At 40.4% G+C, this 27239-nt stretch overlaps 1 protein-coding gene across 2 annotated transcripts in view; it reads left to right on the top strand.

The window, feature by feature from the left end:
- The window catches only part of hip1 (huntingtin interacting protein 1), a 236106-nt gene that overhangs the window by 101787 nt on the left and 107080 nt on the right, over positions 1 to 27239 (top strand). For both annotated transcript variants that reach the window (XM_052035356.1, XM_052035357.1), the window contains exons 4-6: positions 9414 to 9470; positions 20301 to 20381; positions 26624 to 26700. In XM_052035356.1, coding sequence (XP_051891316.1) covers positions 9414 to 9470; positions 20301 to 20381; positions 26624 to 26700 — 215 coding nt within the window. The remainder of the gene's footprint in view (positions 1 to 9413; positions 9471 to 20300; positions 20382 to 26623; positions 26701 to 27239) is intronic.

The raw sequence follows: 27239 nt of genomic DNA, 5'->3' as shown, positions 1-27239 counted from the left end.
TGGTGTTGCTACTGCATCAATCTCAGTGCCTCTGCATGGTCAGAATGCATCTTCAAAGGACTAACTCAGTGCATCTTTAAAGTGCTGTTCAACATGGGGCGTACTGATCCGTTGAGCATATGTGGGTAGCATGTTGGCACAGTAATTAGTGCTGCTCTCTCGTGACTCCAGGGACTAGGTTTCATCCTGACCTTGGATGCTGTCTGCGTGCAGTGTGCACATTCTTTCCGTGACTGCATGGGTTCCTACTGTGTGCCCTGTTTTCCTCCCACAACCCTGCACCCTGCTATAGGAAAGATGTTATTAAACTGGAGAGAGTGCAGAAAAGATTTACAAGTATGTTGCCAGGACTTGAGGGTCTGAGTTACAGGGAGAGGTTGGACAGGTTACTTTCTTTGGAGGTTAAGGAAGTTTGACCTGTCACCGAACACTCTAATAAACTCTGTTTCAAAGTATCCTGTCTGGTTCCATCATGGTCTGGTACAGCAATTCGAATGCGAAAGACTGCAAGAAGTTGCAGAGAGTAGTGGACTCAGCCCACTGCATTACGGGCACATCCCTCCCCACCATCAGTAGTATCTACAGGAGGCGCTGCCTCAAGAAGGCAACATCCATCATCAAAAATACCCACCATCCAGGCCATGACATCTTCTCGTAACTACCATCAGACAGGAGGTACAGAAGCCTGAAGTCCCACACCACCAAGTTCAAGAACAGTTACTTCCCTTCAACCATTCGGTTCTTGAACCAACCGGCACAACCCTAATCACTACTGTTTAACAACACCATGGTTTTGGTCACTTTGCACTAAAATGGACTTTGTTTCTTTTTGTTCTAATTGTGTTCTTTTTTGTAAAAATTGTGTATAATTTATGTTTAATTTATGTTTTTCTTGTGAATGCTGCTTATATGATGCTATGTGCCTGTGATGCTGCTGCAAATAAGTTTTTCATTGCACCTGTGCGTACATGTACTTGTGCATATGACAATAAACTCGACTTTGACTTTGAGGTTAGGACTTTATTCCTCGGAGTGTAGGAGACTGAGAGGTGATCTTATAGAGGTGTATAAAATCATGAAGGGCATAGATAGGATGAATGCACACAGTCTTTTTCCCAGAGCTGCGGAATCAAGAACTAGAGGGCATAGGTTTAAGGTGAGAGGGGAAAGATTTGCAAGGAACTTGAGGAGCATCTTTTTAACACAAAGGGTGGTCTGTATGTGGAATGAGCTGCCAGAGGGAGTGATTGAGGCAGGTACAATAACAACTTTTGAAAGACACTTGAACAGATACATGGATTGGAAAGGTTTAGAAGGTTCTGGGCCAAATGCTGGCAAATGGGATGAGCTTGGATTGGCATCTTGGTCAACATGGATCGGTTGGGCCAAAAGGACTGTTTCTGTGCTGTATGACTCTAACCCAGTGATATGCTGGTTGAATAATAGGCTACTGTACATTTGGTGCAGGTAAGTGGTAAACTAATCAAAAGGGTTTCATGGGCATATGAGATAAACTGCATTGGTGAAAGAATGGGTCTGATGGGTTTGCTCTGTGAGCTGGCATGGATCCGATAGGCCAAATGGCCTCCTCCTATGTCCTAATAGGTAAATAGTGTTAAAAGGTGAACAGCCTATGTCCCACCTGGTACCATGAGACTTAATAGAGTCTGAAGCCAAATTTGAGGACTCATTGCTACTCCCTACCACCTTTATGCAATTTTGCTTCAGCTTCTGTGCTTGTTCTGCTTGTGCGATAAGGACTTCTCGTAGAATCATGGTGGGACATTGGTTGAAAAGTTACCGTTCTCAGCGGGTGCTTGTCAGGTTGTTGCTTGACCAGTCTGTGGGACAGTTTTCCTTATTTAGTCACGTCCCAGATGTTTGTGAAGAGGGCTTTGCAGGTTCAACTGGGTTGGGTGCGCCTGTGTTGTATGCAGATCTATTGCCGAGTCTCATGTTGATTAACGGGACTGTTTTTATTCTTGCCATGTTATTGTTGTTAATCCTTTCTTCTGGATCTATTTAATTAACTATTCTTTGCCTGTTCCCAATCTTGGCTGGCAAGAACACATTATGTACAGAAGATCTAATAATTACATAGTGTTTAGTGGGCATTTTGTTGAGATCCTTAATTATGAAGATATCACTAATGAGCAAGGAAATAAACTGCAACGAAACACCATATCAAAGTTGGAATTTAATAGGCAGCTGACTTTGTACTGGAGTATTGACCATCAAATGCTTTGTTCAGTGCTTTGTACTTAATTTGTTGAGATGAGACTGCTTGTTGAATGCAGGAAAGCAAGCAGATAAACATATAGCATAGATTGTCAGTTTTAATGAAGAGAGAGGTCACCCTTTACTACTGTGGTAGTAGAAGCATTTTGTATCAAATCGTTGGGATTGATCCATTTTCTATTTTATGTGGTGACAATGAATAATGAGTCACCCACTTGGTTATCTGGAGAAGACTCCAATCCAGCATTACTTGCAGTGGTCTTGTAAGCAATAAATTGGTTTATTATTGTCACATGTACCGAGGTACAGTGAAAAACTTTGTTTTGTATGCCATCCGTACAGATCACATCATCACCTCAGTACATCGAGGTTGTACAAAGGAAAAGCAATAACAGAATGTGTTAGATAAAGTGTTAAGTTACGGAGAAAGTGCAGAACAGGCAGACAATAAGGTGCAAGGCCATGACGAGGTAGATCGTGAGATCAAGAGTCCGTCTCATCGTATAAGAGTCCATCTCATCGTCATAAGATAAATAGACATTGTGCAGGGTTGAGTATTCCGGAGATAGTAGTAATTGGTTGTCAGATGTCGACCTGATGAATTTGATTGTGCACTTGGATATCCAATACCAAAGACAAATGGGGAATGTTGTTCATAGTGTGCTTTTTGATTTTATTTTCTTCCCATTCTCCTGGCGGTATTTAGGCCTTGGCATGAAAGTGTAAAAGAAGGTGTGGTGGCTTCCAGGAAGTTTGTTCATGTAGGAAATTGATTTAACTGTGACTTCCTTTCTCTGAGGTTGAAAAAGAATCCCATCAGGATGCCCTGTCAGTACATTGCCCGAGTGGCCATCTGGTGTGTGTGTGGATTTGGATAGCGCAGTTTGGAATGAAGTTCACTGTGAAGGTTTTTGTAGCCAGGAGTAACCCAAATGACATGTCAGCAAATTGGCTGTTCATGCATGTAAACTGTATCCAGTTCAATTCTATTAAGTCTATTTAATGTACGAGTGCACCTTATTGTATTGTTAGTACCTGACAGTGACAAGACTCTAGGCAACTTGTAAATATGCTATGTATTTGCACAACAGTTCATAACCCCATTCTGTTGCTGCAGGAGACAAAAAATGCATTTTACCAAAAGACAGCAAAATGCCAACTATATTTCCTCCAACTCCTGTTTATTCATGTGCACTTCGATTGATGTAACAGGAACAGAATAAAGTAGAAGTGGAAGAAGCTCATTTAGATCTTAAATAAAAACAGAAAATGCTGAAACATTTTTGTAGGACAGGCAGCATCTGTGGAAAGAGAAACAGAGTTGATGTTTCAGATTGGAGATCCTTTGGCAGGTCGCTGACATGCAATGTTAACCCTGTTTCTCTTTCTAGTTGTGCTGCCTGACCTGCTGAATATTTTCAGCATTTTCTGTTTCCATTGAAGGTTTCCAATATTGGCAGTTTTTTTGTAGAGTCAGAGAGCAGTACAGCATGGATACAGGCCCTTCAGCCTAATGAGTCCATGCCGACCACGTTGTCCACCCAGCTAGTTCTAACTTCGTGTGTTCGGCCCATAACCCTCTGAGCCCCGCCCCTCCATGTACCTAATCAAGTATTGGTATTGGTTTATTATTGTCACTTGTACCATGGACGAGGTAGGGAATAGGTTGTACCACTTTAAACTTTTCTCCTCTCACCCTAAATCTATGCTCCCAAGTTTTGGACTCCCCTACCCTGGAGAAAAGACTGTTACTGTCCACCTTATCTATGCCTCTCATAATTTTAAACATTTCTATGTCGCCCCTCATTCTCCTCCATTCCAAGGAATAAAGACCTAGCCTGGACAACCTCTCCCGATAACTCAGGCCCTCTAATCCTGGCAACATCCTCGCAAATCTTTTCTGCACTCTTTCCCATTTAATCACATCTTTCCTATTAACAGGATGACTAAAACTGTCCACAGTACTCCAAGTGCGTCCTCACCAACGACTTATACAACTACAGCATGATGTCCAAACTCCTGTACTCTGCCCTGACTGATGAAGACCAGTGTGCTAGACGCCTTTTTCACCACCCTCTCTACCTGTGATGCCGCTTTCAACGAACTTGCACTCCTAGGTCCCTCTGTTCCGTTACACTCCTAGTGCCCTACCATTCATAGTATAAGACCTGCATTGGTTTGACTTTCCAAAATGCTTCACCTCACACTTATATGTATTGAAATCCATTTGCCACTCCTTGACACTTCCCTAATTGATCAAGACCACATCATTTATATAAATAACAAGGGTCCCAACACTGACCCCTACGGCATACCATGAGTCACCGGCATCCATTCCGAGAAACAAGCTTCAACCACCACCCTCTGCTTCCTACCTCCGAGCCACCTAACTGGCTCTCCCTGGATTCCATGGGACCTAACCTTCCAGACCAGCCCACTATGCAGGGCTTTGTCAAGACCTTGCTGAAGGCCAGGTAGACAACATCCACTGCCCTACCCTCATCTACCCTTTTGGTTACCTCTTAAAAAAACTTAAGAAGATGTCAAGCACGACTTTCCACGCACAAAGCCGTGCTGACTCCTCCTAATCAGACTCAGTCTTTCCAAATGTTGGTAGATCCTGTCTCTCTGAATTCCCTCCAGTAACTTCCCCACCACTGCTGTCAGGCTGACTGGCCTATAGTTCCCTGGCTTGTCCTTGCTACCCTTCTTAAACAACAGAATAACATTAGCCACCTTCCAGTCTTCAGGAACTTCACCAGTGGCTAACGATGAAGCAAATATCTCCGCAAAGGCCTCTGCAATTTCTTCTCCACCCTCCCACAAAGTCTGAAGGTGCACTTGGTCAGCCCCTGGGGATTTATCTACCTTAATGCGGTACCTCCTCCCTGGTAATATAAATGTTCTCCAAACAAAAATCTCCACTTATTTCCCTTATCTCTTGAGCAACCATGATTTTCTCCTCTGTAAACACAGAGGAGAAATATTGGTTTAAAAATTCCACCCATCTTCTGTGGCTCAAGACATAGGCGGCCCTGCTGATCTCTAAGGGGACCTACTTTCTCCTTAACCAGCCTCTTACTCTTCTTGTTTTATAGTTAGCTCTTTGGTTTGTTTCTCAGTTAATTGGAAGTGTAACATATTGCAGCCAGGACATCTGCTAATAGTACTTAGAATAGCTGGCTTTGTGATTTAGCTACTGTTTTTATATTCACTCTGTTTAACAGTGTGGAGTGTATTCTCCTTTCAGACTTCTTTCCCTGTATTGGGTATAATGGCATTATTGAAACGTTGGGCAATTGTATGATCTTAATTGTTTGAAAGTGACATTCTTGAGAAGCAAAATTATTGCCAGGGTTGTTTTGAGACTGCTTGAACAAAGAAGCATTTGATTTTAAAAAGAACCACAGAATTATGGTTCTTTAATGCTTTGTAAATAGATAACAATACTGGATGAAATTACTTCCTTCCTGCTGAAAGAGTCCCAGGTGGTAAGAGCTTAGTCAAACTGACTATGTCTTACTAGGAGACACGAGAAGCTGCAGATGTTGGAATCTGAAACAACACACAAAATGCTGAAGAAACTCAGCAGGTCAGGCAGCATCTATGGAGGGAAATGGATAGTCGCCATTTCGGGTCGAGATCCTTCGTCAGGAATCCTGATGAAGTATCTCGACCCGAAACGGTGGCTGTCCATTTCCCTCCATAGATGCTGCCTGACCCGCTGAGATCCTCCAGTGTTTTCTATGTCTTAATAGTGCAGGATAATAGTACAAAATGGCCTCTTGAGGCACCTTAACATTTAGCACCAGGAAGGACCATTGGATAGGTAGTAGGAAATGGTACATGAGGTAAAACACCATCTATAGCAGACCATTAATGTGTATCCCTGACCTGGGAGTCCTTAATGAACTGCTGGATGATTGAAGTTGGCAAGTGTTTCATACCTGAACTTTTTTATATTTTGTTTTGAAGCCTGACCACTAATGAAGACATGTATTACTAATTTCCGAGACCATTTTCCCAAGCTTTGGGCAAGGATCTGGGAGTACAGATACCATAAAACTAATGATGCTGCCATGGAAGGTGTAATCCTAGCTACTGTGCACTATGAAGCATTCACCAGGTTATGTTGCAATTTGAGTAAACTGCTTAATGTTGTAAGATGAGCATTGGAATAAGAGCAGGAGTAGATCATATGGCCCATTGAGCTTGCTCTGTCATTCATTAAGATCATGACTGATCTGAGCTTTGGCTTCAACTCAATTTTCCTGCTCGGTCTCACTAACTCTTGATACCTCTGCATCAGTCTTGGCTCTGAATGTACCAAAAGATTTGGCATCAGTAACTTTCTGGGTAGAGAATTCCAAAGGTTTGCAAACCTTGAGAAGAAATATCTTTCCACCTCAGTCTTAAGTGTTTGAACCCTCATCCTGAGACTCTGCCCTCTGGTTCTCGACTCCCCCATCATTTGAAACATTCTCAGATAATCTACCCTGTCAAATCTATTCAGAAGATCATATGTTTCAATGAGACCCTCGTTTTCTTAAACTCCAGAGCATAGGCCCATTCTCCTCAACCCTTTTTGTTAGGACAGCATCCTCATTCCTGGAAGTAATCAAATAAGTGCTTGCTGGACTAGCTCTAAGCAATGTATGTGCATAAGTGTAATCCATGCTGTTCACAGTATTCCAGATGTGGTCTTGCCAAGACTCTATACAGTTGTAGAAAGGCTTCCTTCTTATCTTCATCCCCCTTTAAAGTAAAAAACAATCCATTTGTTTTCTTAAGTATTTGCTGTTCCATATGTTTCCGGTATGAGAAAATCCAGATGATTCTGAGTGCCGACATTTAATTGTGGGTGATCTTTCTGGACCCAACCCAACCCAACCAGAATTGTTGCGACGAGGCCTCAACCCACTGCACTCACCTGGGCCAGTGGAGAGGCAGATTTCAATGGCTGTCTGCACCCGGGAATCGGGCAGGAAAGTCTCAATGCTGAGGCCCTGCCTGGGTAATGCCTTCTTGTTTTGATGGTAGATAAAGCGGAGGATGGAGATTTGACCCTGCCTCCCCAGGCTGTCAATATTATTGAAAGTGCACGTCTTTGACACCCATGTCCTTTGGGACCTGCCAAACAATGAAAACACTCACTCACTGCTTATACAGAGCTCCATCTGCTTTTCTCCTGGCAGCTGATTTCTCCTATTATTTCAATGGGACTGCTCTATATGCGCAAGGTTTAACCTGGCACGGCCTTGGCAGGCAGACATCCCAGCCTGAGACTTTATGTGTCCTATTACTTCATGAGTCTACCAATGCAGGGACTTCTAGTGAGAAACGCAGTTAAGTGCTGGTGTCAGTGTGGAAGGTCTGGCCAATGCTGTTTTCAGTTCTTAAACAACAATTCCATTGTTTTCCTGACAGCTTGTATTAAACTAACTGGTATGTTGTGACCTGTTTTTTTTTATTTCCTTGAATGACGGCATTACATTTTCTGTTTTCCATTCTGCTGGGGGTTAGTCGAGTCTAGGCAACACTCGAGATCGCAGTCATACATTCATAGATTTGCACGGGTCCTTGAGACTATTTCTTTTGGAGCACCAGAGTGCAGGTTGTCAGGTCCAAGGATTTATTAGTTCAGACCCATTAGCTTACTTTGTACTTTTTCTCAAATGACATTTTTTAGATTCCTCACTTTTTTCCTCCTAGCTACCAACTGTTTTTGGTACAGTTTTAGTACCACCTTCAGTGAATATAAATACAAGATATAAAATATTTGTTTAACCTCTCTGCTATTTCTTCATTTCCCATTTTTAATTTCAGTGTTAGCTTCTAAAGGACCGACATTTATATTTGTCATCTTTTTGTTTTTATGTAGGATCTTCTACAAAATGTTATTCTGTGTTTATTTGCACTCCATTTTATTGGTATTGGTTTATTATTGTCACTTGTACCGAGGTACAGTAAAAAAAACTTGTATATCGTTCGTACAGATCAATTCATTACACAGTGCATTGAGGTAGTACAGGGTTAAAAACAATAGAATATAAAGTGTCACAGCAACAGGGAAGTGCCTGCAGGTAGACAATAAGGTTCAAGGTCAAACAAGGTAGATTGTGAGGTCAAGAGTCCATCTCATCATATAAGGGAACCATTCAATAGTCTTATAACAGTGGGATAGAAGCTGTCCTTGAGCCTGGTGGTATGTGCCCTCAGGCTCCTGTATCTTCTGCCTGATGGGAGAGGAGAGAAGAGAGAATGACCTGGGTGGGTGGGGTTTTTGATTATGCTGGCTGCTTCACCAAGGCAGCAAGAGGTATAGACAGAGTCCATGGAGGGGAGGCTGGTTTCCGTGATGTGCTGGGCTGCATCCACAACTCTCTGCACTTTCTTGCAGTCCTGGGCAGAGCAGTTGCCATAGCAAGCCTTGATGCATCTAGATAAGGATGTTTTCTATGGTGCATTGATAAAGGTTGGTGAGTATCAAAGGGGACATGCCAAATTTCTTTAGCCTCCTGAGGAAGTAGAGGCCCTGGTGAGCTTTCTTGGCTGTGGCATTTACGTGGTTTATGTTCTCTTCCTTGGTTAAAACCCAAGGTCACAAAGAGAAAAAGTACTCTAGAAAATTCCAGACACCCGATAGGTGATGGAAACCTATGTTGAGTGGCTACAAGGGAAGAAAAGAATAGAGGAAGAAAGGCAGTGAATCAGCTTTTGCTGTTTTTGTGTGGATCAGCTTTCTGAAAACTTTTGCAATTTATATCGAGGACCAGAGAAGGTGAATTTTCTGGAGTTAATTTCTCTAAATGGGGAAACTTGCATCCCCATGGAATCTGCCACTAATGTAATGTAAATTTTATTCAAGGACCACTCCTATTGTCTTCCAACATAGCAATGAAGAACATTAGAATTTAGAAGTAACTTTTCTTGCTAAACTGTAGTTTGACTGAATGAGTATTACTTTTTCTGTGAGCTTAATGGGGCCTTCACGCATAATCTTCTGATTACCCCAACACACGTTGCCCATATTTATATCTGACCTTTTGTGATGCTGTTGTAATGTATTATTTGTGACTGCATTTGTACTGTATATAATATGTTAGTTTTTAGTTAATAAGGTTAAATAAAATCAGGTGGTTATTGAGTATTATCTCCTTTTCATTCTGCTGCAGGTTCTTCAGGACTCCATACGATACAAGAATGAGCTGAGTGACATGAGCAGAATGTGGGTAAGTACCTTGGAGTTCTTGTTTATGCATATCCTTGGTCTCTGTGCTTTATGGGGCTATATTTGCCAAGTCTATCAATGCGATATTTACAGGCAATGGTTTTAAACCTTTAAAGTCATAAGAAATTAGAGAGAATAAAGATGAGAGACAGATGCAATTGCATGTATAATTAGGGATGTTTTAAGGTGTGTTTTGAAATGAGGAAGGGAGAAGGCACAATAGAAATTTATTCCAGAGAACTGATGGGGGAAGGTTCTAAAAAGAGTGTAGCAGAAGCAAGTTATCATTGGAGTTAGAGCAGTAGGTGTACACATCAGAAATAAGATTCGGAAGGTTTTTGAGGTTCAGGATAATGAAATCAGTGTGTCCAACCACCTGAAATTAATAGAGATCATTTAGATAGAGGTTATGAAAGCTGGAGTTATAGGAAGCACCCAGCTTTTACAATTTAAGATGATAGGAATTTGTTTTATTTGGAGCTTGGAAACCTGTAGAGAAGGTTCACAAGATCACAAGACAAAGGAGCAGAAGTAGGCCACTTGGCCCATTGAGTCTGCTCTGCTACTTCACCATGAGCTAAACTGTTCTCCCATCTAGCCCCAATTCCTGGCCTTTTCCCCATATCCCTTGATACCTTGACTAATTAGATAACTACCAATCTTAAACACCCCAATCATCGGGCCTCCACAGCTGTACGTGGCAACAAATTCCATAAATCCACGACCCTCGGGCTGAAGAAATTTCTCCGCATCTCTGTTCTAAATGGGTACCCTCTAATTCTAAGACTGTGCCTTCTTGTCCTGGACTCACCCACCATGGAAAACAACTTAGCCACATCTACTCTGTCCAGTCTTTTCAACATTCGAAATGTTTCTGTGAGGTCCCCTCTCATTCTTCTGTACTCCAATGAATATAGTCCAAGAGCCGACAAACACTCCTCGTATGTCAGCCCTTTCATTCCGGGGATCGTCCTCGTAAATCTTCTGTGAACCCTCTCCAACATCAGTACATCCTTTCTAAGATAAGGGGCCCAAAACTGCACACAATACTCCAAATGAGGTTCACAGCGGGAAGATGGGGGGATTTGAGGTCATCTAAGATTTCGATGAATGTTGGATAAGGACAAAGCGAAGTCTAAAGTTTTACTTTGAAATTGGTGGAAGGCTAGCTTCAATGAGATATAAAAGGATTAGGCCAGGAAACAGTAGAACTAGTATATATAAGTGTAACAGAAAAACGAGCAGATATTTCGGGTACAGTAAATGAAAAGCAAAACAACTGCAGATGCTGAAATCTGAAATCAAAACAGAAAATGCTGGAAACCCTCAGCAATCATGCAGCATCTGTGGAAAGAGAAACAAAGTGCAGGTTTCAGGTTGGAGACACCTTGTCAGAACGGACTCTGCCCTGAAACATGAACTCTCGTTTCTCTTTCCACAGATGCTGCATGATTGCTGAGTGTTTAGGTACATTCCCACAAGGAGAAAAGGCAAGACAACCATAATCATAGCTTCCTGGATGACAGAGGCAATACAGATGATGATGAAAGGGGGAAGAAAAGGAAGTGCATAACTTGTCCCAAATGAAGAACGACAGTGAGAACCAGGCTGAATATATTAAGCTGAGGGATAAAGTGAAAAGGAAATTAAGGTGAACAAAGAATATGAGAGGAGAAAGACAGTCAATGTAAAAAAAGAATGTAGTAGGCAGATAGTAAATGGAGGAGTGGAGTTGATTAATGAAAAGGAACTGGACAGCACATGTAGCTAGTAGGTATGTTGAAATACTAAAGTTTTTTTTATTCCTCTTTATTAAGGTACAAGATGCTGCTAAAATCTATGTAGAAGGGGAAGTGATAGAGATAACAGATGGGGTAACAATTAATGATGAGGCAGTGGTAAGCTGGCTGTGCTCAAAATAAACAAGTCATCAGGTGTGGATGGGATACATCCTTGGTTGTTCAGGGGTGATGGTGTGGGTTGCAAAAGAATTTGTCAGAATCATCAACTAGTACAAGGAAGGTACCAGAAAATGGCGAATGAATATTCTTGTCAAAAGTGTGCAAGGCAACTAAAGGTCAAGCAATTTCACCTTGGTTATACTGTAAGGAAACCGTTCTAAATTATAATCAGGGGAAATATTATTTGGTACTTGGAGAAATTTGAGTTTATAAAGTGAGCTAGAATGGATTTGTTGAAGGCAAATTGTTTTACTGATCTGATGAGTTTTTTGATGAGGTAACACAGAAGGTTAATGAAGGGAATGCAGTATATGTTGCCTGTGAAGATTTTCACAAGGTGTTTGAGAAAGTCCCAAAAAAACGTTGGTCAGCAAAACAGAGGAGCATGGAACTAGAGAGATACTAGCAGCATGGATAGGATGGTTAAAGGCATACAGCAGATAGTAAATAGTTTTTTCAGATAAGAGGGTAGTAGATGGTGGTGTTCTTCCAGCATCAGTATGGGGGCCACCAAATATATTTTTGATATATCAATGATTTAGATGTAGGTAAACAGGGTAAAATCTGGGCTGATAGCTTGGAATTTTGGTATACCATGAAAGAAGGACTAATAGGCTGCAGGAACTTAGAGGTTTGCTGAATGAGCAGATAAATGGCAGACAAAATTTAGTAGTTAAGTGAAGTGATGCACTTGAGCAAAATGAATCTAAGGGTGTGCAGGGATTAAGGGATCTGGGTGTATAAGTTCATAAATCCATGAAAGTGGCAGAATATATTGAGAGTGAGTGTGAAGATACATGGAATCCTTGGATTCGTGGAGGCAAGGAGTACAATGAAGTTATTGATTGGCCACAATTGCATCAAATTTTAGTCATTCTATGAAAAGAACATAAAGGACTAAGCAAAGGCAGAGAAAAGATTTACCAGAATGGTTCTAGGGATGAGGGATATCAGCAATAACCTTAGACTGGAGAAATTGAGGTTATTCTCCATGGAGTGAAGAAGATTGAGAGGAGATTTATGGAGGTGTAACAGTTCATGACTAATTTTGATAGGTTAAGTAGAGGGACAGTGTTCCCAATAGGGTTCAAGAATGGGGTTCACAGATTTAAAACTTTGGGCAACAGGTAGAAGGAAGATTTTGAGCAAAATCTTTCTTTGCACAATAATGCTCTGGAATTCATTGCCAAAAGGGATGTGGTGACAGATTCACTGAGGGCTTTTGAAAAGGATTTGGATAATCACTTGAAAAAAATAATTTGGAGAACTGCAGGAAAATGGGCCTGATGGGACTACTCTATAGGAACTATCACAGATTTCATGGGCTGAATTGTTGCCTTTGTCCTGTAACAATTCAGTGATTCTGTGGAGAAGCTGAGCCTGGAGATGACAAAACAATTAATATTTTGATGGTAGTGACGTGAGGTAAGGATTGTTGCAGACAGTGAGACTTGGGTAGAATTATGAGCTTTGAGGGACTTAGTGTTTGGTTTGAAATTTGTCTCTGAGATGAACAGGAAATTAAAGATACAGATCGATGGTTCCAGCCTGAGTGGAAGCCATGAAGAGCATTGGCATTTGGCTTTAGTGCCCAGTTTTGGTGGCATTTAAACAGGGGCTTTAAACATGAACAGCTCTATTACTTAAATAATTGGATTATCTGTTTTCAATTTTGCACATTGTAATTGTGAAGCACTGTTTATCTTTGTCATATGTTACAGTAACCATTTTGAAATCATCTTTACAAATGCTACAATTTAAAATGAATCTGCTGAACTCCAGGGAAGGTTGGGTGTTTTACAGGAATATTTTGAGGCAAAATACATCAATAAGGTACAAAGTGAAGTTTTGGGGTAGGTGACTAAAGGGGAAGGGGACAGTGAGGTTTAGTTTGGACAATCCAGGGCTTGGTACTTTGACAGCTGCAGTTGAAGAGTAATCTACTGAAATCTTCTTTCTCACTTAGTCTTGCATAAAATGAAGTGAAACACCACATCTTTTTTGAGGGATTCTACTCCAGTTGATGTTTGAGCCTTTAAATCCACTGCAATAATAAATATAAATCGTTTGAAATATACTTCAGTGATGGAATTTTATTTTAACTGAATGATTCAGTGGTTAAACGCAGTTAGCCGTTATGGCATTAACTTCGACTCGATGAAAAAGAAATTGTGATTTGTATTTATATATGTAAGATCAATGCTACAAATGTCACCTTAGCATTTTCCCTCGTGTCTTTAAAGACAGGATATTAACATACATTGGGGTCATAGTTTCAAAGTAAAATATGCTCCATTATACATTTTTATTGATTATTTAGATATGAACGTATTTGTGAACTGCTGCTATCCATGGATTAATTTAGGAATCGCAGACTGGAAAGTATATGAACTTTTGAAGGAGGTAGTGTTTAAATGGCTGCTATTTAGCAGCTGTTTTTTTTAAGAATAATGCCAAGCTTTGATTAAGTTTCTGTGGATGTACCCTTGTAGCTTAAGCCTGATCATCTAACTTTGTTTTCAGTGGTTGTCTATGAATCCTGATATTGTTAAAGCAGTCTAGGCAAGCTTTTAATTCATAGGAAATTGCATAATGAACTTGATTAATGAAGAAAATGCATCTGAGTCCTGACCAGAAAAAAGTTGATTATCAACAAAGGACGGAAAAAGTGAGGCTTTGTTTGCAGTGGTAATCCTAAAGCTTTGTGATGCAGAGTTGTTCATCTGCTCAGAAAATACGAAGGAGATATTTCTGATCATTTATGACTGATAAATGCTTTGTCCTACAGTTGAATAACCTAATCCTTATTCATGTGCATTTCAAAATAAAAACATGAAGCTATTTCAGTGGTTACAGGTTTTGATTTGTGCACCAAAATGACTGAAGATGTAGGATGCACCTGTGCAGTTTTCAGTATGTCACTCACATGGGGCATGTAAACAGATGCTTGCAGGAATTGCTGTGATAATGTGGAAAATGTTGAAGGCAACAATAGCACTATAAAAACATCATTCATAAGAAATGTGCGCAGCCTTTGTCTTGGCTGTAATGTCTGGCCAAGCTGATTAAAACGATAAGCCCACTATCTGGCTGCTGACAGCCACAAAGCAATATCGCAGCCTTTTCAGGATGGGGGATGGATGAAAAGCAATAATTCATTATTTATTGCACAAGTGGGACATATTCTAGTTGCACAGATGGACTCATGGTTCCTTACTAAACTTTATATTTACTTTAAAAAAAAGTAGTTTCAAATATAAAGTAGCCCATCTCCCAATCTGCACAGAGTGCTGTTTTCAATTTATATTCTGTGTAGTTGCATTTCTTTAATTTGAACTTTTCCACACAAGGGTCAACATTCTCATTGTCTGTAATAATGAAAGGGTGTGCAAACCGCTGGGGTCACCTGAATTCAGATTGTGTTAACCTAATTATGATTTAACTCCATGGAATATTTTCTGTGTATATCGGGTTATTGTTTAGTAATCGAGCTATGTAGATTTGGAAGGTTTCTGCATTTCATCCATAGTCCAGGGATTGAGTTTGCTAGTCCCAACTGTGCCTTCAGTAAAAATAGAAAGTGGGTGGCTTTTTACCTTAGAATGGTCTGAGTTGAATTGAAAGTATAACGCCACTAGATAATAAAGTCATCTTTAAGTATTTATGGAGGGATTCACTATTGAATTTTTCTGTAAGAGTACTCTTTTCAGCCTGTTGGGGCATAAATCCTTCACTGCTTAATCATTGCACTGTGCAAGCCTATATTTGTTAGATGAGACTTGTTTTGGGGTTAACTGCCATGCTTGAATACTAAAACTCAAAATAACTTGCATAATCATAAATGCATATTTAACTCATTTTCATTCATCTATTTAAACATCTCTACAGTTCAACGCTTGCGGAATTTAACTTTTTTTTTGCCTCCGCTAATTACTTGGAAAGTTAATTGTGAAGAAATTCACTTGTGATTGTAGGTTTTCTTGACATAAACCCTGAACGTTGCTTAGACTAATTTAAAGCTGTGTGTCCGAAGTTTGAAGTAACATTGCAGCTTTGCCTTTTTACTGCTGTTGCAAAATCGCAGTTTTAGTTATCGTTTATACTGAATGAACTAATGTCAGATTGGGCCGTAGGAGAGATGTGGCACAACTTGGCTTTGGTGTTTTCGATAATTCCTTCAGGATTTTGGCATTTGCTCTATGATTCCCGCTGAGAACTCCAGTTATGTGGATGGATTGAACCTAGATATAGTTTTGGTTTCCGTATTATCTATATTAGAAGCCCACTGACACTTGCTGTCCAGTCTTATGAATGAAAATTAGCTCTTTGAAGTCTGAGAAAGCTGCCTTAGGGCTAAACCATAGCAACAAGTAACACCTTCACTGCCCAATCTGAGGTCAAAGCATTATATTCTTATCTATAGATCAATTTTTTAAACTTAAAATCATCTTGGAGGTGCAAGTAATTTTGATTTCCCTCATCTTCATATTCACTTGTTTATGGAATCATAGAATCATAGAATCATAGAACAGTACAGCACAATAAGGACCTTCGGCCCACAATGTTGTGCCGATCCTTAAACCTCGCCTAAGACTATCTAACCCCTTCCTCCCACATATCCCCTATTTTAAATTCCTCCATATGCTTATCTAACAATCTCTTGAATTTGACCAATGTACCTGCCTCCACCACCAGCCAAGGCAGTGCATTCCATGCCCCAACCACTCTCTGGGTAAAGAACCTCCCTCTGATATCTCCCTTGAACTTCATATTCATTACTTTAAAGCCATGCCCTCTTGTATTGAGCATTGATGCCCTGGGAAAGAGGCGCTGACTGTCTACTCTATCTATTCCTCTTAATATTTTGTATACCGCTCTCACGTCTCCTCTCATCCTCCTTCTCTCCAAAGAATAAAGCCCTAGCTCCCTTAGTCTCTCCTCATAATGCATACTCTCTGAACCAGGCAGTATCCTGGGAAATCTCCTCTGCACCCTTTCCAAAGCTTCCACATCCTTCCTATAATGAGGCGACCAGAACTGGACACAGTACTCTAAGTGTGGTCTAACCAGAGTTTTATAGAGCTGTATCATTGCCTCGCGGCTCTTAAACTCGATCCCATGACTTATGAATGCTAACATCCCATAGGTTTACATTATTTTCTCTTTTTATTTCCATTATGAAAGTAATTTGCATCCTCTTCATTTCATGCATCAGATGTGGAGTAGTTTTTGAAACTGCTTGTGTCGTGGACTGTTCAGAGAGGAAATAAGAGGCACAGGGAAAGCATGAGAAAAGACTGGCAGCAAACATGAAAGGGAATTCAAAAATATCCCATTGGCATTTAAACAGGAAAAGTGTTGCAAGACGAGAGGTGGAGGCGGATCAAAGACCGAAAAGGAAATATACTCATGAAAGCACAGGTCATTACTGAGGTATTAAAGTACTTTAGATTAATTGTCATTAAGGAAAAAGATGTTACTTGAGTCTTGGCAAAGCAAGATGAGGTTGAGATTCTTTATGGACTAAAAGCTTGAGGTTCGAGGACTGGAAAATTGCAAATGTTTTGCTCACAAAAGGGTGCAGGAATAAAACCAGTAAATAGAGACCAATCTGTTTAACCTTGGTAGGAAAGTCCTAGAAATGATAATCGGATAGAATTAGAAATCACTTATTGATCAGAGAAAGCCAGTGTGGATTTGTTAAAAACAAACTGTATTTAACGAGTAAATTTTTTGGTGATGAGAAGGTTGATCAGGAGATATTTGGAAAGACAATTAATACCTTGGTCAAAGATGTGGTTTTTAAATGGGAAAGAAAGTAGAAAGGCAGAGGAGTTCACGGTGGAATACATGATGATGCAACTACCAATAGTAGGGTGGAAGGCAGGACACTTGGAATATAGAATCAGAGAGGGATACAGAATGGGACAGGCCCTTCAGCCCACCGAGTCCATGCTAACCATCAAACACCCATTGACACTAATCCTACCATAACCTGTTTTATTCTTCTCACATTCCCATCAATTTTTACCCCCACACCCCATCTGGGTTGTAATGTCAGAATGTTGACATAACTAGCTGGCATTTGGTTGCTGAACTCCCAGCATTTCACTGTCAAATAACCGGACTCTCTAATTTGCTGGCCACTTTCACTGGGGCTTTGTTGACTGCTGTAGAGATGAGCATAGCATTTGAACTTGCTGCACATTCTTAACCCTTAAGTTGGAGAATCTGGCAATTCAGATGGTGCTAGATTAGATTTGGTGAGTCCATTAATTGCAATGGAGAGGAACAGCTATAAAGGACAAAGGTATTTTGTAATTTTTGTATTATGAATTAATTGGGTGAACATAAATATTTTGAATAACTTCAGTCTTTGTAAGTGCTTTACTTTATTTAACTATTTAAGTCTTAAGGTGCCTAATTGTCTCTTGATGATTATGTTTTTGACCTTTAGAAGACTTCAAGTCCTTGACAAGTTTGACAGCTGGCTGAGTCATGAGTAATGCCCCGCGCTGACAGGTCTTCCACAGCATGAATGCAGTGTATTGTGTGGGGTTTGAAGCTATCTCATGGTCAGAAATGGGAAAAAAAGATATCCAAGCTTTTTGCTATGTGGCATTTAAAAAAATTTTAAAAAACAGTCATTTACACTGCAACACTAAAAACTTGCCTTATCTCAAACAATTAAAATATCTAACTAAACTCCTGCTCTCACTATCGTTACTTGCATTGAATTGAGTGCGACAGTTCTCTGTGCCCCAAACTCAACCTGGCATGGGTTATTTGAATGGATTCCCCAACATTAGTTGTAGGGAAGCTCAGCAACTTCACGTTTCTGCACTGGTTTCCACGATGATCCAACACTGGAATGAAGTGGGAAGAACTGGCACCGGCAGTTGGCCACGCCTTTAGGACTTCCATGTAATGCAGGGAACAGCCAACGTTTTCTTGCAAAATCTGGAATTTTAAATCAGCCTGTGCCAATATGTTTGGCATAATTGCAGGGATCTTGAGTTCTGATCCATGAGTCTTGTGATCTTAACTATGATACACTGAAATAGTGTTGTATTATGAGATTATGAACTGTTTTAACAGAGTCATAGATGATGCCACGTCAGAAGTCGCAGATAAGATAAGATATCTTTATTAGTCACATGTACATTGAAACACACAGTGAAATGCATCTTTTGCATAGAGTGTTCTGGGAGCAGCCCGCAAGTGTCGCCACGCTTCTGGCGCCAACATAGCATGCCCACAACTTCCTAACCCGTAAGCTTTGGAATGTGGGAGGAAACCGGAGCACCCGGAGGAAACCCACACAGACACAGGGAGAACATACAAACTCCTTACAGACAGTGTCCGGAATTGAACCCAGGTCACTGGCGCTGTAATAGCGTTACGCTAACTGCTACATTACCGTGCCTGCCCTAGATAATCATAAGGGATCCTTTTACTGAGTGTTCTTTGGAAACTTCTGATTCTTTTCCTTGTGATAAAACATCTTGAGATAGATTGTAACTTTTGGAATTCTGAAATAAATACAGAAAACTCAGGAAATATCGAGAAACAAATGTCTACTTCTTTAGCGACATCAGCTTGTACTTGCATAGCACCGTTAACACAAGCTGCCTCACAAACGCATTGTCAAACGAGATGTAGGGAGAGTATTCCTGGCTTAGAGCCTAAACAGCTGACAATGATAGAGTAAAGGAAATTGGAAATGTTAAGAGGTAAATTTGGAGGGATGCTGACTGTCCATGTAGACACTGTTGACAGCACTTTATAACTTCCTTTACCATATTGAGCTGCTGGTATTGTTAATTACCTTCATAGTCCACTACATAACAGCCTGGCCTGTCTGGAATTTTTGGATTGTTCCAGTAGCTAATTGTATCCTCTATTGCAATTCTTGCTGTATTACTTGTTAATTCTGAGCAGCTGCAAATATGCGCACTGTTGTTTCCAATATTGTCAATGTTTTCACATTCTTTCTCTTGTCCGGGTGACGTCTCTTCTTGGATTTGCCTTTTGCTGGACCTATCTCTGACTTTGCCTAAGTGGCCATTCTTAAAATGTGGACTGAGACAAACTCGATGTTTCTGATTGCAACACTAATGGTAATTGAATGAGCTGTTGTTGGTGTTACAGTTCAAAACAAAAAGCACCAAGTGTTAGTTGGCTAGTAGCTCTGCAGAGGAATGTCATAATCATCGCAGAATTACAGCCAAAACTGACACTCTGACATTTTCTCATCACGTATTTCTCAAATTTTCTCATAATATAGACCATTCAGACCACCGAGTCTGTGCTAGCTCTCAGAGCATTCCCAACGTCCCTCAGTTATTTCCCTGTATCCTATTGTCTCTCACATGTTCATCAGCTTCTCCTGATTCTGCTGCCACCCACCTACAACAGGGACAAGTTTTATTAGCCAGTTAACCTAACAACTGTCGCGTCTTTGGGATGTGGGAAGAAGCCAGAGCACCCAGGGGAACTCGTGGTCAGGGGGAGAATACACAAAGTCCACGCAGACAGCTTCTTTGGTCAGGGTTGAACACAGGATACTTCCAAATTCTGGGTAGCGTTACCATATTACAAACAGGAATACTTCCTGATTAATGTCCACTCACTTCCCTTCTCAACAGCATGACTCTGAGGCCAGTTGAAGTTCTTCAACTGACTTGGCTGAGGTTGGCTAACACAGCTCAGTCTTAAAGGAGCATGTGACTTCCAGTGAAAGTACCGATAAGCTTTTGAAAAGCAGCTGTTAAAATACACCAGCATTCAGATTGTAACAAAATTATTTTTTAGGCTGGATCATTAGCTTAAGTATAATTTGTCTGTATTTTATATTCTTTCCCCCAAAGGGTCATTTAAGTGAAGGTTATGGGAGACTGAGCTGCATCTACCTCAAGCTACTGATAACAAAGATGGAATTCCACAGTAAAGTAAGTAACCTCTCTGGCTTTACCTCCTTATTTATCGTGGGTTTCTTTCTTTCCATCTGTTGCAAGAGAAAATGTTATTTGAAAGAGGAACTTCTTGCAGTAACAAAACAAAAGAAGATCTGGATTCCCAGAACTGCTCGAGCAGGATCTGCATCAGTTGAGACAACAGGTGACTTCAGCTCTTTGTTCTTCACAATTCTAGGTTTAGGTTGACAAGGCTGCTGTGGATGAAAAGCCTCTTATGTTACGTTGAACTTGTATTTCATACTACATTTCATTCTAGAATGCTTTAAAGCCAATTAATAGTTATTATTATACAGCCCAATATGGTATCTGATTTTAACACAGCAAGTCCTCATACACAGCAGTAATAATTGTCTGATTTGTATTTAAGGTATTGCCTGCAGGGTAATGTTTGGCAGGACACTAGTAAGACTTATTTTCCTTTCATCGAGGCTTACGATATTTAGTGTTTATGTGAAAAGGCGGCTGGGACGTGGATTCCAAGTCTCATCTTGAATTTGCCAACTCACGTATTGCATTTCTGCACCTCAAGCAGAAGGTGACCTGCGTCAGTGGATCTCAGTTGGTGGTAGCATCAGGAGAATCTGGGGCAGGATTATGAGTTGTAACAACAACAGAGGTCATGGGGTGCTGGTGAAGATGGGTGCTCCAGGTACATGGTTCATTTCAGGGAATTGGTGATTCTGGCAAACCTTGTGTGCTGCAGTGAACAAGAGATGCTGAGGCTTTATTGGCACATACACCCAACACGTAGTCCAGTCTTATTAGGTTCAGATTGGATAGCCACACACTAATTCAGAGAACATCTCTTTCTGAAACATTTGCTGTCTACATGAAATGAAGCAAATTAATTTTCAGGAACTTGATAACTAAGTAGCATATTGTATGTAAAATTTTCTATGTTGTGTTACTTATTTTTCCAATCCAGTCCTCAAAGTGGTTGTTTATTACAGTGGTATGGTTCAGCAAGAATCAGAAAGCACATGGGACCTTGACCAAGTGATGTTTCTATGCGAGTGAGCCCAGATGGTTTAAGTGCTGAGAATCATCACAAGTAATCCTGTTCCTGTGTATGCCTCACAATAAAGACATAGACACATAGTCTTCAGTTGGGAGTGACTAGCTTGCCAGCTAGGAATTGGGATCTCAGTGACACCAAGGTTCAACGCTGTATTCTTTCTTTGGCCATGGCATGTGACTTGCTACAGACAGAGGATTAAGTTTGTGACAGCGCGATCTCCACGGTTCAGCAGTACTGGATGAAGTTATCCACTTATTCACTGGGACAGCAAGTACAAGTTATCCCAAGGTTGCAACTGATCGAGCACGAGGGCTTTCCAAAGTGATAAGTCAAGTCAGGTGTGGGTGTGGCCCAGCTGTATTTTGCGGGCTTGGCTTGTTCTGCTTTCACCCAGTTGCAGGTTTAGTGGCACAGGTATCCCTGTCGGTGCTCAGAGCCATTCTGTGAAGGATTGAGCTGTGGCTCTGGATCTTGAGTTCCAACTCCATTAAGAATTAATTTATTTGTGAAATTTTCTTTCCTGAAATTCTATTGACAAATCCATTTAAAGCGGGAGCAGGCGTTTGCATTACATGTTATCCCAGTTCTGGTGCTGGTGATGAGAGATGAGGCTCAGAAGGTGGAGCAGCAGGAGAGGTTCTGCTAATACAGGTTTATGCCAGGTGACTGGCCTGGCCCTGCAGTAGACAGGGCTGCTGTTTAGAGGGAGCTGCTCTCTCTGCTGGAGCTTGGGTGGATTGGGAAACTGCTCGATGTATGTTTTCACTGTTAAGAGTGAGCCTTATGTTATTGCAAAACACTGTACCAGGAATTGAAGCATCTAAGGTCTCTTCTGTGTTTCTCGCTATTTGGTGATTTACCTAATGACTATAATGCCAAATGTCTAACTGGGCTTTATTCAGCTTCCTCTCTTTTCAAAATTTTACTTTTCTTTCTGAAGCAGCCTCATTTCCTTCCCGGATTTTTTTTTAGTATACCCTAGCCTTGTTTAGTCTGACAAATTATGTATAATTTTATAGAAAAAGATGTTTTTTTTATCATGCCTTTCATGATCTCAGGACATTTCAAGGTGCTTTACAGTCACTGAACTGCTCTTATGAAGTGTAGTGTTGTTAGGAAATTATCCAATTAATTTGCGCACAATAAGCTCCTACAAAAATTCTTCAAGTGCTTTTGAGGAGGGGTAACTATTTTAAATGAGGGCCTAAAAGACAACATGTAAAACTTTCTGTTCTTTGTATGTTCAGGTGCAGCAGCATTTTTACACATTATTTAATAGACTAAAATTGGATGATTGGAATGATCCTTTTTAATTCTGCTTGTTAGTGTATTCAGTTTTTGATGATCAGATCTTCTTCTTGTTTTTCTGCATCAAACAAACATTACTTTTCTTTAAACAAGGAATTTTTCTGTAGCTTTCTTGACCAGTTATTCTTAAACTTTCTATAAATCAAATCATACAATCTTTATCTCAACAAGTTTTGAAAATAATGAATGAAAATTGAAGTTTGGTTCCTCCTGCCTTAGATTTCTCTGACTTTGCAACATATTGTTGAGGTACAAGCTGGCAAATGCCCTCAATTGAGCTGTTAGCTGGCATGTTTTACTTAAGGGATATGTAAGTCGCCAATATGACCAGCATCCTAAATTGCTCCTCTCCTGTAGAGGCAGTTGAAATTCAACCACACTGGTGGCTCTGCAGTCAAGTGCAGGTCAGACCAGGTAAGAATGGCAGACATTAGTGTTGCTGCTGACTTGAGGTAACCAAATGACAGGTTACACAAGCTAATAATGATCCTTGCAGCATTCAGTCTAAATATGTGTATATTCTACATGGTCAGATATTGATTGTAGCTCTGGTTTCAAAGTGGAAATACTTGATTTTAACTGAAAGCACTATCTTAGAACAAAATGTCAATTTTAAAAGGAAAAAAAATGCATAAACATGAAGCCTATGTGCTGGGGTGTGTTTAATCTCTTGCACATTTTAGGTTTGAAAGACTGCCATTCTTTGGCACTTATTGTGTGTTGGCTTTGACACCTGTTGTCACCAAGATTGGTTTGTTGAGAATGGCACCAGTGTTGACTGTGAAAGAAAAGCCCACTACCAGCAGCTGAAGGCTACAACCCAAAGGAAGATCTGTGCACTCAAAACAAGTGGTAACAAGAAATTGCCTGGAGGTGAAACTTTATGCTGAGGAACATGACATGAGGCACTTTTTCCAGGCTGCAAGGGCCATTTATGGCTCAAGCTCCCATGGTACCACACCACTGTTAGCCAAAGATAGGTTGATGCTCCTTGGGGAAAACAAATCAGAGCAAGATGAAAGAGCAATTTGAGGCACTGCTGAACCAGTTGTGACAGACACTAACTTTGACATTTCCTTTCTTGAAGATTGTAACGACATGTGCAAATTACTCGGGCATTATCTTGCTCTCTACAGTGGGAAATATATTTACCTGTATTTTCTTAAACCAATGATTTCTCCTTGCCAAGGAAATCAAGGAGGAATCTCATTGGGGTTTGAAACCATCCTGCAGGATAATTCATAATATCTTTGTTGCCATTCGAATCCAGGAAAAGTGGCAAGAACAAAATTGGGTCCCGCACATGGCCTTCCTTGATTTGACAAATGCCTTTGATTCCTCCAATCAAATTGCTATTGAAGATGCTGGCCAGATTTGGCCACTCTTCAGAATTGATTTGGATCCTATGGCAGCTTCATGATCAGATGACTGGTATCATTCGCTGTAATGTCTTGGACAGACCCAAATGTCACCCAATATGAGGTCAAGCAAGGTTGTGTTATTGCTTCAACCCTGTTTTCTACCTTCCCAGCAGTTATTCTTTCCATCATTAAAGACTGCCTTCTTAGCGGAATTGATGTCCAATGCAGAATGAATGGATGGCTCTGTACTCTGTGACATCTCATCACAAAGGTAAATATCTTGAAGGCATCCGTTGTTGTCCTCTAATAAGCTGATGATTTAGTCATTCTTGCGCAGAGTGAGAATGACTCTTGTCCACACTGGATCTTTTGGCGCAGGGTTACTGACATCTAGGATTCTCACTTAAGTGCTATGAGCCTGCCTCAGGCATTGCATGTGGTTCAACACAAAACGCTGTCAAGTGACCCTGGAGACAGTTGAGTACTTCTGCTACCTTGCAAGCTACTTCTCTCAGAGTGCTAACATCGCCATTGAGATTTAGCACTGGATCCAATGAGCAAATGTTTCTGTTGGGAAATCTCTTCAGCATGTTTTTACTGAATGTAACCTGTAGGAGGATCTGAAGATCAAGGTCTGTAATGCACTTGTCATCCCCACATTCCTCTGTTGTATGATCTGGGTGATTTAATGAGAAGAGGCTAGAGAGGTACCATCAATGATGGCTCCTGGAGATCCCACTCATCAACTGGGAAGATTGCCGCAGTAATGTGAGCATCCTTGCTGAAGCCAATGTCACCAGCAATGAGGTACTGATCCTCAGGCACCAATTCTGCTGGATTGATCTTCGTGTGTGGGTGACAGGTTCTCATCTCCCCAAGCAAGCCCCCTTCTCTCAGGTAACCCATGGTCAGAGATCCCCTGGTTGGCAGCAAAGATTGCTACAAGGACACTATGAGAGTGTAACTTAAAAAAAACACTTATAGACATTTCAGGTTGGAAAGAGCAAGCTGTCAATTGGCTTCAGTGGCTCCATAACCTCTATTAAGCAGTAACTTGCTTGGAGAATGAGCTCTATCCTCAAAACTGAAGAGAGAGAGAGAGAAGAAAGGGAAAAGAAAGAACATCCTGCAACAGGCAGTCGACCAACAAGGAAATATCTGTACCTTCTGCGGTAAGTGCACTTCCAGGATCGCACTCTGGAGCTGTTTCAGAACCTGTATTCAAATCTGTGATCAAGGTCATCCTCACATCAAGAGACACCTGCCATCACTGATATGAAGAGCCTGACTCATTGCACCCTGACCAAACTGAGTGGTATTTTATTCTAAGTTCATTGACAGTTGACATTGTTCAAATCAGAATGCAGTAGCTTCATATTAATCTGCTAAAAACATGGGAAGTTTGGCAATTTATAAACAAAAAAGTAGAAAAAGTGAATCCATGTAAATTGTTGACTGTGAAAATATCAAGGTACGTGTTACATTGACTTGGATGGTTGTAAGAATGTTCAGAGGGCCAAAATTCCCAGTGGTTATGTTCCCTGAGCAACTTCTACTGGAGTTGCGCATCTTGAGCCAACCTTTGCAGATCTGATTCATAAATGAAGAGTTTTCACTTGGCTGAGGAACTGTGCATCTGTATACCCAGCAAAGCAGACAATGGCAGCAGAACAAACCAACAACAGCATTAAGAAATGTGACTGTATTCGGGTGAAACTTCCCTTCCAAAAGGTAATAGAGCAGGTCGTGTCTTTATAGGTAATGCAAAAAGGAGATTGAAAGGTGAAGTTGTGCTAAGAAGATTGGCACAATTGTTATATGAAAAGAGGACTGGCTTGCTTGGCTGAAAGGTATTGTTCTGTGTCTGAACACTAACTTTTCAAAAAAAACTTCCCTTGTTCAGTATGTGATTTCAGCGTTGACCTATGGTCAGATTCAAATTCCAATGTAGGAGCATGTGTTTTCAAAATGAAATTCTTCCGCAGATTTATTTATATTATATCTGATATTACACAGAGCTCCCAAGTATTAAAGGAATGCTGTCGACCTGTCATAAAACTTCGTGGTGAAGGAGCACAATAAACCCCAAATATGGTACCTGTTGTTAATTTTAGCAGCAGCTGCTACCAGATGTGCTACAAACTTTTCCACTCCAGTGCCTTTGAATGTAACTATGCTTATTCCATAAAAAAAAACTATAAAAACACAGCTCTCTACAATTTTGCTAAATGGAGTGGACTGAGCAAGTTTTTGCAGTCAGAGCTTTCTGACTTGCCAGCATAAATAACTATTGCAAGACAATGATCAAAATGCTGGAAATCAGAAATAAGAACAAAAAATACTGGAAATACTGAGCAAGTCTGGTGATGTCCAAGGAGAGGGTCAATAACCTTTTATCAGAACTGAAGATCTTAGAGTGCAGCTTTCTGTAAATTTTTATTTTCTCATGCTATTGCTGAAAGTTCTCTGAAGTGGAATTTTAAAAACAGTTTTTGATGTACTTTCCCACTTTTTTTGATTCCACCTAGAATCCCAGATTCCCAGGTAATCTTCAGATGACAGACAGACAACTAGAGGAAACAGGAGAAAATGATGTAAATAACTTGTAAGTAGTGATTATATTTGCATCATCTAAAACAGTAGTTGTTCTTATGTCCTTAATGTACCATTGTATCCCAGGTTACTTTTAAGGAGAGTTATCGAACAAAAAATATCTGTTACATTATATGATAAAAAATTGATGAACCATAGTATCTCATGTTATCTTTGTACCTTAAAAGATGAGTTAATTGTGAAATTAATTCAGAATTTAGAGCTGCTCAGTTTCAACTGAGCTCTTTTCAAAAGTGTTTTCCCTCATTGTGAAGTTCTGAAGGTTTTATGGAAAACTGCAGATTTGGTCATTTGCATGTTTCCAACAGTGGAATGCAGTGAAATCAAAATAAAAATATGTTGAACAAGAGTGGTTGTTTTAAATGACAGAATAAATATTTGTATAGATAACAATACAGAATTGATATTTTGGAAACCATATTGTAGAATTCTATTTTGTTTTCAGTGAAAACAGATAGATTTGGTCAAGATATGCTGTGAGATTCTGTGATCAAGACTGAAGATCAGTCGACACTAAATCAAATTGAATTT

This window comes from Pristis pectinata, chromosome 21 (genome assembly GCF_009764475.1).
Source record: "Pristis pectinata isolate sPriPec2 chromosome 21, sPriPec2.1.pri, whole genome shotgun sequence".
In the NCBI taxonomy this organism is placed as follows: domain Eukaryota; kingdom Metazoa; phylum Chordata; class Chondrichthyes; order Rhinopristiformes; family Pristidae; genus Pristis; species Pristis pectinata.
This window is presented reverse-complemented; position numbering and strand designations above follow the sequence as displayed.